The sequence below is a fragment of the Musca vetustissima genome, unplaced genomic scaffold, assembly GCF_032173495.1.
Source record: "Musca vetustissima isolate MV318-11 ecotype Yass unplaced genomic scaffold, APGP_CSIRO_Mvet_v1 utg14080, whole genome shotgun sequence".
Classification (NCBI taxonomy): Eukaryota; Metazoa; Arthropoda; class Insecta; order Diptera; family Muscidae; genus Musca; species Musca vetustissima.
Window position 1 is genome coordinate 8,951 of NW_026886851.1, and position 15,111 is coordinate 24,061.

General features: G+C 39.9%; 3 protein-coding genes across 3 annotated transcripts; 2 read left to right on the forward strand and 1 right to left on the reverse strand.

Annotated features, from left to right (window-relative positions):
• Positions 1 to 323: 323 nt before the first annotated feature.
• Positions 324 to 11,973, forward strand: LOC133334324 (putative mediator of RNA polymerase II transcription subunit 26). The gene is made up of 5 exons (XM_061542614.1): positions 324 to 1,019; positions 1,053 to 2,118; positions 4,084 to 5,116; positions 8,030 to 9,818; positions 11,113 to 11,973. Exons 1-5 carry the CDS (start codon positions 330 to 332, stop codon positions 11,971 to 11,973), a joined length of 5,439 nt encoding a protein of 1,812 aa, XP_061398598.1. The 5' UTR covers positions 324 to 329.
• A 606-nt stretch (positions 11,974 to 12,579) lies between these two features.
• Positions 12,580 to 13,569, reverse strand: LOC133334325 (bifunctional peptidase and (3S)-lysyl hydroxylase JMJD7). Its single transcript, XM_061542615.1, has one exon. The coding sequence runs from the start codon at positions 13,567 to 13,569 to the stop codon at positions 12,580 to 12,582; it is 990 nt and encodes a 329-aa protein (XP_061398599.1).
• Positions 13,570 to 14,206: 637 nt separating this feature from the next.
• Positions 14,207 to 14,695, forward strand: LOC133334326 (GSK3-beta interaction protein). The gene has a single exon (XM_061542616.1). It carries the CDS (start codon positions 14,207 to 14,209, stop codon positions 14,693 to 14,695), a length of 489 nt encoding a protein of 162 aa, XP_061398600.1.
• The last annotated feature ends 416 nt before the right edge of the window (positions 14,696 to 15,111 follow it).

The window sequence follows — 15,111 nt, forward strand, 5'->3', positions numbered from 1 at the left end:
TTACCCAGACGATTAATGATAATCAAGCGGTATTGGGTGCCCAGTTTGAACAACAAATTCAATTGATTGTCCTGCAACGTTTACGGCAGCTATTTGAAAATTCACAGACAAGTCCATTTTTGAATTTAACCACCAGTCTGTTGCCCGGTATACAGGCGGCATCATCGGCCTCATTGGCAAACACAATTCTCAATCATAACACCAACGAGATTACGCAGTTGGCTCAACGTTTTCAAAATTTGAATAACAATCCTCAGCAGCAGCAGCAGGCGAATTCATTACCTCCCACAGGGCACGCCACAAAACGTTTAAAACCCAAAACTACCAGTATGGTTCACGAAATCAATCCTAGCTCTAGTGGTGCTACAAATGAGGTTGTGGTCAATTCCACCAGTCTGGAAGATGTACCGGCCAGTAATATGAGTGATCGAGCTCAATCCATACAATCACTGCATAGCAACATAGAGACTCCCACACCGGACACCACACCTTCTTATGAGGAATTACAGGCTCGGTTGGAGGCCTCGAATCGCAATATACAAAATATGCAGGAGCAACAACAACAACTGTTGAAGCTACAAAATGCCGCCAAGCAACATTTAAGCGACATGGAAAAGTTAAGGCAACAAGCTGGCACTTTAAGTTTTGCTGCCGGTGCTACAACGGATGGTGGTACTTTACCCGACTACGAATCGGTGGGACAGGTACAAAGTGATGTGGCCAATTTAGTGGGACGCATGAAAAACCTAACCTCATTCATACAAAATCAAAATGATCTCTCCAGTATGCTGGGCGATGATTGTCCGGAAATTTTGGCCGAACAACAGGTTCTCCAAAGAAAACTGGAAGCTTTGCGAGCTCAACGAGATGAAATGCGTAATTTGGTATCGGAACTGCAAAGTGTCAATCGTTCGGCGGAGGAAAGTGCCAAGGAGGCAAGGCAGCGACAATTCGAACAGGAAAAAGATATTGAGGAGAATGAAAATGAACAGGAACCAGCCGCAGCAGCTGCTGCCGCGGTAATAACTCAAGCCAAAAAACCCTCCGCCGAGGTTGAACGTGAGGTGCCTGTGGAATTTACCCGCAATGTACCCATCGAACTACTGCAACACGCTCAACGTCCACAAATGAATGGCAACAACGAACAATCGGAGAACGACGAAGAAACCGACATGGATGAAGATGAGCGCAAGGAAACGGCTCATCTCATTCAACAAAAGGTAGCCGATATCGAGGCAATGAAGGCTCAACTTAAACGTCTCAAGGACATGATGGAAACGGTCAGTCTCATTGAGGCCCACACGAGCAAACATGAAAGTCGTACCCCCACCCGGGAAGTACCCATTGTCTATGATCGGGAACGTACTCCCATTGCAGTGCCCCCTGCTGCTTCTCGGTTTAATGACGCCAATGGCAACGAAGAGGTGCTCGCCCGCAAAGTTCGTATGCTCAATGAGGTGACCTCGGATTTGCGGGCCCAGGCTCAATCATTGCAGGCCGAAAAGGATCGTATACATTTGCTCAAGGAAGAAATCGAAAGGCGTAAACAACAAGCCGCAGCTGCTGTACAGATGGGTGATGATGCCCTTAAACGAAACAGCCTAACACCCACTCCAGCACAGCAACAGGCCGCCCGTAGCCATGAAGAACGGTGGGAGGAACATTTGCGCACCCAACATGAACGTGATGCTCTCAAAGAGGAATATGAACGTAAGAAAAAAGAATTTGAAGTTATTTGTAAACGTTTGGAACAGGAGGAAACACCCTCACAGCAGCAGCAAACGGAGAACACCACCACCATACGCCATGAAATTGTTTCCGAAGCTGATGATGAAGCCGAAGAAGATAATCTTGAATCGGATTATGCTGAGAGTGCCAAGTTTGTACCAACCTCCACCCCAGCCACCTCAAGAAATAATGAAAATAATTCTCAACAACGCACCGGTAAGGATTCTCTCAACTCCACCGGAGTCTCGTCGAATGCTGGTACACATATCGCTCAGGCAGCTAGTTCATCGGCTCACGATGGTGCCTCATTGGAGGGTGCCAGTATGCAATCGGGTAGTTCACGATCTTTTTCGATACCGCCACCAATGTCAGCAATGGGCATTAATTTTCGTAAGTAAAGAAAAAAATTTAAGGGTATTTGAGAAAAAATCTCCTGCGCTTTAAAGACTCTCTTTAGCTAGTCTATCCTCCTTTTAGATTGTCTACAAAGACTATCTACAGTTTTCCTATAAAGACTGTCTTCATAGACTCCTTACAGCTCGCCTATAAAAACTCCACCAGCTGGTCTATGAAGACCACTTTCTGCTGTCTATAAAGACCACCTTCATCTGGTCTACAAATACCACATTTAGCTCATCTAGGAAGACAACCTTCAGCAGGTCTAGGAAGACCACCTTCAGCTGGTATATAAAGACCACCTTCAGCTGGTCTATAAAGACCACCTTCAGCTGGTCTATAAAGACCACCTTCAGCTGGTCTATAAAGACCACCTTCAGCTGGTCTATAAAGACCACCTTCAGCTGGTCTATAAAGACCACCTTCTGTTGGTCTATAAAGACCACCTTCAGCTGGTCTATAAAGACCACCTTCAGCTGGTCTATAAAGACCACCTTCAGCTGGTCTATAAAGACTCCCTCCAACTCGTCTAAAAAGACTCTATCCAACTCGTCTAGAAATACTCCCTCCAACTCGTCTAAAAATACTCCATCCAACTCGTCTATAAAGTCTCCCTTCAGCTCGTATATAGAGACTCCTTCAGCTCGTCTAAAAATACTCCCTCCAGCTCGTCTAAAAATACTCCCTCCAACTCGTCTAAAAATACTCTCTTCAGCTCGTCTAAAAATACTCTCTTCAGCTCGTCTATAAAGACTCCCTTCAGCTCGTCTATAAAGACTTCCTTCAGCTCGTCTATAAAGACTCCTTTCAGCTCGCCTATAAAGAATATCCAACTCCTCTAAAAATACTCCCTCCATCTCGGCTATAAAGACCAATTCCAGCTAGTCTATAAAGACCACCTTAAGCGCGTCTATAAAGACCACTTCCAGCTAGTCTATAAAGACCACCTTAAGCGCGTCTATAAAGATTCCCTCCAACTCATCTATAATCGTCTAAAAATACTTCCTCCAACTCGTCTTTAAAGACTCCCTTCAGCTCGTCTATAAATACTCCCTTCAGCTCGTCTATAAAGACTCCCTTCAGCTCGTCTATAAAGACTCCCTTCAGCTCGTCTATAAAGACTCCCTTCAGCTCGTCTATAAAGACTCCCTTCAGCTCGTCTATAAAGACTCCCTTCAGCTCGTCTATAAAGACTCCCTTCAGCTCGTCTATAAAGACTCCCTTCAGCTCGTCTATAAAGACTCCCTTCAGCTCGTCTATAAAGACTCCCTTCAGCTCGTCTATAAAGACTCCCTTCAGCTCGTCTATAAAGACCACCTCCAGCTCGTCTATAAAGACTCCCTTCAGCTCGTCTATAAAGACTCCCTTCAGCTCGTCTATAAAGACTCCCTTCAGCTCGTCTATAAAGACTCCCTTCACCTCGTCTATAAAGACTCCCTTCAGCTCGTCTATAAAGACTCCCTTCAGCTCGTCTATAAAGACTCCCTTCAGCTCGTCTATAAAGACTCCCTTCAGCTCGTCTATAAAGACTCCCTTCAGCTCGTCTATAAAGACTCCCTTCAGCTCGTCTATAAAGACTCCCTTCAGCTCGTCTATAAAGACTCCCTCCAACTCGTCTAAAAAGACTACCTCAAACTCGTCAGAAAATATTCCCTCCAACTCGTCTATAAAGACTCCCTCCAACTCGTTGATAAAGTCTCCCTTCAGCTCGTCTATAGAAAGACCTCTTCAGCTCGTCTATAAGGGCTCCCTTCAGTTCCTCCATAAAGAGTCATTCTCTCTTTAGCTCCTCTAGAAAAAGTCACTTCTACTCCTCTATTAAGAACCCCTTCAGCTCTTCTATAAAGGCTCCCTTCAGTTCCTGTATAAATACCCCTTTAGATCCCCTATAAAGACCTCTTTTAGATCCTCAATCAAAGGCCTTCCAATTTTTAATTCTCTTCTCATTTATTTTTTCAGCTGGTCCCATACCACCACCATTACCCACAGCATGGAATCCATATTATTATGCTGCCGGTGTGCCACCACCACCTCCTCCTCCACCTCAGGCCAACTATGGCATATCCCAAAGTGCAGGACATAATGTCACCATCAGCAACAGTGAATGCATTTGTACAGCAAATAATCTGGGGCATGCAACAACATCATCTTCAACTGCAACTAGTGCTGCTACAAATAATGGAACCCTCGCATCCGATCCAATGTTGCAACAATTTATACAAACCCAACAGATGTTGATCAATTCGGTATGCCAATGCAATCAAATGTTGTGGCATCAACAGCGGGAAATTGATAATCTCAATCAAACGATACACATTTTGCAAGAACGCCTTCTGTCACTCGGTGGCCCAGCTGCTGCTGGAGGCAATAATGCAGAAATTGGTGGCTATACATTACGCTCAGAATCGGTACCACCACCTAGCCTAAGTGGTATACCACCAGCCAGCCAGGCATTACCCAATAATCTATATATGACCATAAATCGTGCACAATCGGAACAGCCAACTAGCATGTATTTACCCTCAGCAGGTACACAGCCTAGGAATACTGGTTTTGGTAGCTATCAACAACAACAGCATCATCAACAACAACATCATGTCTACCGTAGGGTGTCACAACAACCAAATGCTGGCTATAATTTCGCTGCTGAAACTCAGCAACACAACTCATCGTCGTCCGCTTCGGCCAGTATGTTTTCCACATTGAATAATGCCACCGTACCACCACCACCCCAACAGCCGGCACCCGGTACAACTTTATTCAACAATGAAATACCAACACCACCCTCCCCCGTGGTTGGTCCCGCTCCCATATTTATGCATCATCACAATAATTCGATACATCAGAATAATGCCAATTTGCGTACCCAAAATCAGCAGCAACAACAACAGCAGCAGCATCACCATCATCATAGCAACATAACGGGTAGTACATTGAATAATCAGGTGCCACCTGGAAATCGTGCCAACAATTATTGGGATAATTTTAGAAGGTAAATAGATTTTGAATTTTTCTTTCATTTCTCTCAATTTTGTAAAGGATTTGAAAAAAAAGTAAAGTGAGAATTTATTGTTATTATTTTTTATATAAATATATATAAAAGTTTTAGAAAAATATGTAACGAATTGCAGCAATAGAATTCACATACGCAATATATATACAAAAAATATATAATCAACACAACCCCTTTATAAAAACAATGGTTGTCTTATTATTTTTATTATTAAATTTTAATTTACATTTTGGACAAGATTTGAAATGTAATTTTTGAAAACAAAAGTCGCTCTTTTTCGTATGAAATAATTATAAGTATGTAAGTAGATATACCCACACCATTTAAAGATTTTATTGGACGGATTCTCTTCGAATTGTATCGAAAGAAATTTCGGGTTTTTATTACATTTTTATTCATAACTGATATATAATAATATTTGTTTATATTTGAAGTCGTTCTCTTTATTTCGTTTGTAAAGCCCACCTTTAGATAATCTATAAAAACTCCTTTCAGATCATCGTCTTGAAAGGCTCCATTCAGGTCTTCTATAAAGTCTGTCTTCAGCTCGTCTATAAAAACACCCTTCAGCTCAGTTCGTCTATAAAGAAACCCTTCAGCTCGCCCTACAATGACTGTCATAGTCTATAACCACTTCCTACAGCTCGTCTTTAAAGGCTACCTATCAAGCATCTCCTCCCTGGTTCGAACCATATGTCGACGTGTATGTTGTATATCACAATTTAGATCCGTACAACCAGGGCAATGCTACGAGGAGTTAAAGACCAGGAGTTTCTACTCCGCAGTTTATTCTTGCTTCAACACGTTCGCTTGATACTTCCTACCTCGATTTGGGATCTTTAGATATTACTCTGCGAAATCTGACCGCTTTATTAACTCCTTCAATTGATTCACTAGTGCGGTGATTAGAAAGGAAGAAAGGCTAACCGGTCTATGGTCCTTAGGTAACGGCTTTCAGGATGAAGGTCACGATAATAACTGACAAGCTTTAAAAATTTCCTGCACTGTGTGACCAATGTACGATCATCTGCATGCCATCCGGCCCTGGGGATTTGTAGGCCTGAAAGCTATTTATTGTCTATACCAGTTTCTCCTCTTCTACGTTGGTTCGAACCATATATTGACGTGTATGTTGCACACGAGTCTCATTTTCGGAATTTTCCCACGCTTTGAAAATTTTAGATATTACTCGGCGAAATCTGTTCGCTTCATAAACTCCTTCTATAGATTCACTTAAGCAAACCCCAAGACCTACGTTTAGCCTTCTAGTTTCCACTTGTGTACCTATTGAATTATTCTATGTAAACGTCCCAAGCTTATGAGCGATCGAATGTGTTTAGGATGCTGTTTTAGACTTCGACTTTCATTCTGTTTCAAAAAAGTCGCCTTATTGCCCCTATTAAATATTCTCAAGATTATATCTAAGTATAAAATCGAATATGGACTCACCACGTGGATTGCTGTCATTGTTTCCCTCAGAAGAATTCCGTGGGTTCCTATAAGAATATTATATATTCTCAAGATTATATCTAAGTATAAAATCGAATATGGACTCACCACGTGGATTGCTGTCATTGTTTCCCTCAGAAGAATTCCGTGGGTTCCTATAAGGCTTATCTCTTACTTTGGAGGAGGGAATCTGGAATAGTATCTTCGTGTCGATGACTTCGCCTCTCACTCTATTTACAAAAGTTGCTGTGTTGCACCCTATTGCATATCCAAAGATTATACCTCGTGGATTGTGGAATTTTTTCCCTCAGAAGAGTTGTGAGGGTTCCTATAAGGTTTGCCTCGCACTGTGTTTACAAAAGTCGCTGTGTTGCCCTCTATTACATATCATAAGATTATATCTAAGTTTAAAATCAAATATGGACTCATCACGTGGATTGGAGTCACGATATTGGCATCCTTAGATCCGAAAAGAAGCATTTGTTTCAGATACCTTCCAGTACCAAACCCATAGAGTCGTCATGTTTGTAAGGATATGTCGATGACTTCGCCGATCACTCTATTTACAAAAGTCCCTGTTTTGTCCCCTATTACATATTTTAAAATTATATCTAAGTATAAAATCTAATATGGTCTCACCTCGTGGATTGGTGTCACTACTTCCCCAGTGGAAATGGTTTCATTTGTTTCAGATACCTCCCAGTTCCTAACCCCAGAGTCGTGCATATTTGTGAGGGTGATGTCGACGACTTCGCCTCTGTTTTGTAAACTCTTTTTTTGTTGCTGTGCATATCCGTATTGCATATCCTGCATTATATCTACGATGGCAGTTCGGAAAGTTCTTAGCCTAGCACAGAAAGCGGGGAATAAACATAAAAAATTTGGGTTTTTTGGAAACTTTCATCTGTGTTATGAACACATATTGAATTTTCCTTCGATCTGCCAACTACTTAATAAAGAAACAGGTGTTCAAAGAAGACGCATCCGCAATTTTCCGCAATCCTAAGATTATATCAAAATATAAAATCGAATATAGACTCAACTCGCGGATTAGTGTTTCTGCTTCCCCAGTGAAAATGGTGGGCATTGCATTCACAGCCAATCACCAATAGCCCTAATTTCCTCCAACGGATTGCATACTTTCGATCGGGTGGGTCAGGAAGATAACTAAAATATTGGGAAATAATTAAAATATTTAGAAACTATTTCTTTTTTTTTAAGAAAGGTTCAAAATTTGTAAGTAGAAAAAATATCTTTTATGTCACCTCCTAACAATATTTTTGTTGTTATAATTTTTTTATTTTTATTTTGTTTAAATGTTTGCATGTTTAACCGCCCACAACACCACCACCACCCCTTATTAACAAATCATGTTGCTTTTCTTCTTCTTATTTTTCATTGCATATTTTTGTATGTGTGTTCTCTAACACTATCATAAAAAAGCTATTCGCGCCAAAATCTGCTTTCAACTAATTCCAATAAAAGTAACGAGGAACAGCAACAAATGTTGCAACAACAACAGCAGCAGCAGCAACAACAGCAACCCGATACTAACAGCTATGATCGTTCAGCAACTATGCAGCAACATCCTTCGCAACAGCCTCCGCAACCACAGCCGCAGCAATTATTCCATGAAGCGAATTTGAATTTAGATGATTGTGTTAATAATTTAAATTATGCCACGGCGGGCGCAGCCACCACCACCACGGTTAGTCCCAACAATGAGGCCAGCTCGAAATATTTACGTATTCTGCAACGTTCCCGTATAAATCAGCAACAACAGCAGCTGCAATATCAACAACAGAATTCATATCAGCAACATCGGGAATTGCAGCATTTAAATTGGTTGGAGCAATCACAACAGCCGCAGCAGCATCATGAAAATAATAGTAATGTAACAACAACAACATCAGTGGCGGGTGGTGGTGGTGCTAATAATTCCACCACCACCAACCCTGCTGCTGATTTAATGTATCACAATTATAATATACAGCAGAACAATAAAATCGGTCCCAAGCCCAATTGGCGTTTTCGTAATCTGAACGAAGATTATAACCTAGCAGCCATAAATCGCATACAGCCAACATCCGCAGGAGCCAGGCAACAACAGCCCTTGCCACGCTATCAAAATACGGCATTTACTTCCCAACAGCAGGAAGCTCCTCAATATCTGAATCTCCTACATCCTCAGGCTCAGCTGAATCGTAATCATGATTTCCTTTTGCAAATCAATGATGACCCCAATAATGGCTATAATTACCTAAATCCGCAGCAGCAGCAACAAATGCCCTTGGATTATTCCACCACTAATCCACAAAACATATTACCACCTAACTCCTCCCGCTGTCATCCGGCAGACGAAGATGATGAAAACAATGAAGAAGATGAAAACGATAATGACGACGACGATGACGACGAAGAAGATGATACAACTTCGGAGGAGATAAAACGTAACCTCTTGGTTAACGCTCTGAAAAATGATAAATTCACCACGAAATTTTATGAATCCATAAAGGAGGATGTTTTTCGGCGTTTGGAAAGTATGCTTTTGGACAAGGATAATGTGGCAACACACAGTAGTGGTGCGGGTGGGATGATGCCTCCCCAACTCTTCAACAACATTGGCAATCATGGGCATGTCCATTCCTTGCGTAAACTCAATTTAAATGAGCAGCGGGATCAGTTACAACAACAATTGCAGCAGCAGCAACAACAACAACATTCCATATCATCATCTTCATCACAGTTTGATCAGCAGAAGCAATTTGAAGTGCAGCAGCAACAACAGGTTTCCGATGATTCCAATACACCACGTAATGATGTATTTTACCCTAGCTCTTCGATAAATACCAACACGAATGAGGACTCCGCAGCGAATGCGGATAATGAAAATGAAAAACCCGAAGAGGATACAAATTGGTTACAAAATAACATAAATAATACAAATCAGCAGCAGCCAGGACAACAGCAGCCACAGCAACAGTTGTCTGAAACCAAAACAAATTCATCTGCGGCGACAACAACAACTACATCGACTACTTCGACCAGCACAAAAAATTGCTCGAAAAAACGTAAAAATCTACGCAAGCAACCCTTGCAGGCGAATAACAACAACAATGCCTCTGCTGCAAAAGAGGAGGATCGCAATGAGAATTTGAGAGGTGCCTGTAGCTTGGCTGCCCAGCAGCATCATAAACAACAACAACAGCAGCAGCAGATTAATAAGGATAAGGTAAGATTCGATTTTTTTCTCTCCTCATGCCATTTTTATACCCTTAACCCCGTGCACAAATAGTAAGGGTTCCGGAGGAAAGTGCCAATGATCTTCGGGACCGAGGAGACAAAGTCTTTTTGCCCGCCAAACTTATGAGTCAACATGGTCAGCGGGAAAGAATTCAGCTGGATAAAGAACATTTTGAAAATTAAATTTGAAATTTGTAAATCTTAATACTTTAACCAAATCTTGGTCATATTCAAAGATTGGTCATACCGGTGCACTCCTTCGGATATCTCTCCCAAAAAAGGGTAAACAATTTTAAAATTTGTTAATTCAATATCGAACTTCTATTCATTCGATTTGATCCAAACTTTGCAGATCATAATATTTGTACCTTGGCTAGATCATGTCTGAAAATGGGACCCATCGGTCCACTTTTTCTAATACCTCCCCCACAAAGTGTCAACATTTTGAAAATATTCTTAATTCCATGACAGGCGAATACAATGTCCGATTTGATCCAAACTTTACATATCATAATATTTTTACCTTGGCTAGACTATATCCGAAGATGGGACCCATCGGTCCACTTTTTCTAATAACTCCCCCACAGTGTCAAATTTTTGAAAAATTGTTAATTTAATATCACGCGAATATAGTGTCCGATTTTATCCAAACTTTACTTATAATAATATTTTTACCTTTGCTAGACTATATCCGAAGATGGCACCCATCGGTCCATTTTTTCTAATAGCTCCCCCACAAAGTATAAAAATTTTGAAATTTTTCTTATTTTAATACCAGGCGAATGTAATGTCCGATTTGATCCCAAATGTACATATCATAATATTTTTACATTGGCTAGATCATGTCCGAAGATGAGACCCATCGATCCAATCCTTCTGGTAGCTCACAAAATGGTCAACATTTTCAAAAATTTGTTTATTCAATATCAAACGAGTGGAATGCCCGATTTGACCCAAACTTTACACATCGTAATATTTTTACCAAACCTTGATCATTTCAGAAGATGGCCACCATTGGTCCACTACTTCTGGTACCTCCCCCACAAACATGCAAATATATATTTCTCAAGAGCAACTTCTTCTTGTACCTCGCCACAACAGATGGTGAACTATTTGAGAAAAACATATGTTATATAAAAAGCGAATAGCAGTGTGTAGTAATTCCGTAGACCTCCGAAAAACCAAGGGGATGGGGTACACCGACTGATACTTTTTTCACTTGTTTACCCATTCCCATAATGTTATTGACCCGACTTCTTTCTTCCACATTTTTTTTCTTACAGCAAAACGAAACAAAACCCATTACGGAAAATTCGAATGCACCCAATGGGGTCCCTGGCATCGCTACCGCTACTAACCCTAAATCCACCACCAATGCCTCACCGGCTAACGAGGGTGATCTTATCAAATATATAATAGCACGAATACGCAATCAAACACATACCAACACCCTAATCAATGATACGCTCTTGGTGGAGGTGGCCAAGCTGACAGCATCGGTGGCCCAGAATGCACACAACACCCATGCATGCAGCATCAGTAGCAACACCAACAATAACAATCCCCATGGTAATATAATATCACCGAAAAAAATCTATACAAAAATTAAGAAGCTGACAATACCCAAGGAAAGAGATGAATTTTTGTCGTGGTATCAACATTATTTGGAAAATACCCTATTTGCTGGGAATACACACGATGTGAAAATGAAGGGTATTAAAACGGCAAATAATCATCATTCCATAGGAACAACAGCAGCAATACAACAAAATGGAGAAAAAACAACATCTTCAGCTGTGGCAGTAGGGGCAGCATCACTTCCATCACAGCAACAGCAGGATGATGGTGATTTGGCTGAGGCTGATCAAAATTGTTCCTCAAATACCAGTGCAAATTATCACAAAGACGATGAGGATGAAGGAACTCAATTAAATAATTGTGAAAATCCCAATAAAATCGTTGGCTCCTCCTCCGCCAATGAAGATTCAAATTTAGAAGGTGCTTGTGCTTTAGTCACTTCCACCTCTTCCTCGACTCATAATACCCAACAATTGGAAGAATTGCAGCAAGGTGTCTCCATTACTACGGCCTCGGAAAAAGTGGATATCAAATTTGAAAAACAAGATGGCAATGAAAAGGATTAAAAAATTTTACAACTACATACTACTACATATATAAATATCTATTACATACACATATAGCTGTATATTTTCCCTTTCTTTTAGTTTATAAGTTTGTCCCACTCTTCTATCCCATATATATATGTTCTTTTTTTATTTATTGAATTAATCCTAAACTTAAAATATTGGCATCTACATAACTAAACTACCTTCGTACATTCCCTTCGAAGACATTCTCTCCTCCCTGTCTCTATTTCCCTCGCACCAAAACCCATTCCATTTTTATAAATTAAAACGAAAACTACACTTCTTCAGCAAAAACAAATAAATAAAAACATAAACTGCTAATTAAATATTAAAATGTTTTAATTATTACTACGGTCCCCAGAAAAATATTTTTAAAAAATCCAATCCTTTTTGTGTAGGCCTTGAAAAATATTAATAAAAAATGCACCCCACGCCTTATTGTAGGCCTCAGAAAAATATTTCTAATAAATCCACGCCTTATTATAGGCCTTCGATGTTTGGCTTAACCACCCGGTCGACAGGATCTCCATTTAATATGTTTTTATTGAGAACAAAAATTGATTATTCAAAAGAAATTATCTGCTTCTGAACCATTAGCCTTTGTTAACTTCTTGCCAATTCTTCCAACATACGATAATAACAATAACGACTATCATATTCCATGTCATACCAAAAATTCACAGCTATGCATTTGTGACTCTGGCGAACATGATGATACCAATAGTTGGGTAAAAACAAAACATCTCCCGCATTAAGACGTACCCTTAATGGTTTAATTTTCGAATATTGTGGATATTTTGCTAAATCCGGAGCCAACGGGTCAATACTAATCCATTCGGTAAGTAAAGGTTCTGGGCCAACTGACTCCACCTCACCCTCATCGTTATAATGTTCCTCCAGCACCGGATCAATATAATATTGATTTAATTCGTTGCGTTTGTACACTCCCGTTGGATACATGGCCTTTGGTATCCATGGCAAACAATGAGGTGGAAATAGAATAAAATCTTTATGACCCGAAATTACACAATAGATATTATCATATGGATCTTTGTGCATTGATGTTATGGCTTTTTCATCACCCATCCAGAAATTCACAGCATCTGGAGGTTTATTAAAACATTTCTCGGCAAATTCGAATATCGTTGGATCAATGTCATCTTTAAGTTCGGGAAAATCCAAGGTAAAATTTGAATTCTGTTTTTGTATATAATACACAGCTCCCGTGGGATCATCGAGGCGCTCCAGAAACGAAGACATTGTTATTTGCTCTTCCAAGGGTAACACAAAATATTCCTTTTTGTCTGTGTGCCTTATGGCCAAACCATCAGCATAACCATTGGGTGTTACAGCTACATCGACAATTTTCGATCCCAATTGTTCTTTGAAATATTCTGGATTCCATTTGTTCATAGCCTTCCAGGATGAGAGCACATTTCTAAATACCACCGGCTTTTGTTTGGCATAATATTCCCGGCAAAATTCCAATGTGTCTGGTAAGGCATCGAGTTCGCAGATCTCAGTTCCAATGCAAAAATCTTGGGCTTCATTCAGTAAAAGGTCAAATGCGGATTTTATTTTTTTACTACTCATATTGGCACGACGGTTTCCAGAACAGAACACAAATAAAACTCATGGAGTGGCCTTTCAAAACAGATGGTAAGTCATCTGTTGCCTATTTTACCATTATTCCCTTTTTATACCTATAGATCCCTATTAAATGTCATATGGCAGCTCTATGGAAAAACATATGTAACGTCAAAGATGGGAAATCGATTTGTATGTCCCTAATTGTTGTTGACATTTGATATACAGTTAACCATGTACATGTTTGAACTTTGAAGAGAATGAAAAACAGATTAAAACAAAGAAGAGAGGGGAGGAGAGAGTCAAAGTTATTAAACTCTCACGACTGTCAATTATTAAGGCATTCAGTAATCGATAAATAAAACGTAAATAACTGATAGTCTTTATTCTTCATATACTCCAAAAGTCAACCTATAGATCCCTATCTGACAAATCATATGGCAGCACATTGCAAAAAAACGAACATATGTTACACATAGAGAGCAGACCAGTTGATTTCTATATCCCTAATTTAGGCAAAAAAAAAGTGAATTTTTTGGTAGGATAGCCGAAAAAAAACATATTGCCACAATTAATGAAACATTTTAAAATAGAATAGGCGCAAATCCATTAAAAAACAAAATTTTCACGTAATCTTAAGAATATGGATACCAAAATAGACGAAACGATCAGTGTGACAACGACACCCGCTGCCAGTATCCCCCACTCTACCGACTCCGACAATGACAATGGTGAGGAAATCATCAATTGGGAGGAGGAAGCAACAGCAATTATAAATGATGTCAAGACCCATGTAGCCGAAATTGAAATATCCAAAGTGCTGCCGAGCAATGAAAGTCACATTTATATGAATATACGGACCTTTGAGGGTGCCACCTATTGTATACATGTCAGTAGTATGGGATTTCGTGTGGTGTCCGAGATGTACAATACCATAGACGAGGATAAGACCGAGGTGAATGAAGATGAGGTATACGAGACACCATATGCCCTGCTGGATAAAATTAGCCCCCGTTATGTTGAGTCCTTTGGTAATCAATTGTGTAAGCAGTTACTGGCATTGCAACAAATGCGTACCGAATTCAAGGAAGAAGATGAGGAGGGGCTCGAAGAAGAGGAGGAGGATGAGTAGGAGTCGGAGGATTGGAACAACGAATATGATTAGGAGACTAACAGACTAATATTTTAGAATTGTAAGTTAACATTTCACACACACAAGAGCAAGACTATAACCGCCCCACCCCCATACGTGTCTCAAGAGAAATAACAAAAACCACTAGGAAAATTCTCCCCCTTCTTCATAGGTATATCTATCGCGACAATTTGCAAGAAATGAAAAAAATGTAACATTATTTTTTGTTTTGTTGTATTTTTTTATGTGTGGTATAATTTAATAAGCAGCTATGCGGAGTATGTGTATATCCTATGCTCGAACGCATTTTTATATATATCAATTAGTAGAGTAATAATAATAATTATGAATGTGATTTTTGTTTTGTTTCTTTTGTTGTAAAACATTATTAAATTCCATGCGATCCAATCAGCACA

Bases quoted from the DNA above. Each gene is read 5' to 3' on its own strand.
- LOC133334324 (XM_061542614.1), top strand. From the start codon at position 330: ATGGTTCACGAAATCAATCCTAGCTCTAGTGGTGCTACAAATGAGGTT. The intron at 1,020-1,052 runs GTAATAACTCAA...CCCTCCGCCGAG, and splicing joins CCGCAGCAGCTGCTGCCGCG to GTTGAACGTGAGGTGCCTGT. The intron at 5,117-8,029 runs GTAAATAGATTT...ATCATAAAAAAG, and splicing joins TATTGGGATAATTTTAGAAG to CTATTCGCGCCAAAATCTGC.
- LOC133334325 (XM_061542615.1), bottom strand. From the start codon at position 13,569: ATGAGTAGTAAAAAAATAAAATCCGCATTTGACCTTTTACTGAATGAA.
- LOC133334326 (XM_061542616.1), top strand. From the start codon at position 14,207: ATGGATACCAAAATAGACGAAACGATCAGTGTGACAACGACACCCGCT.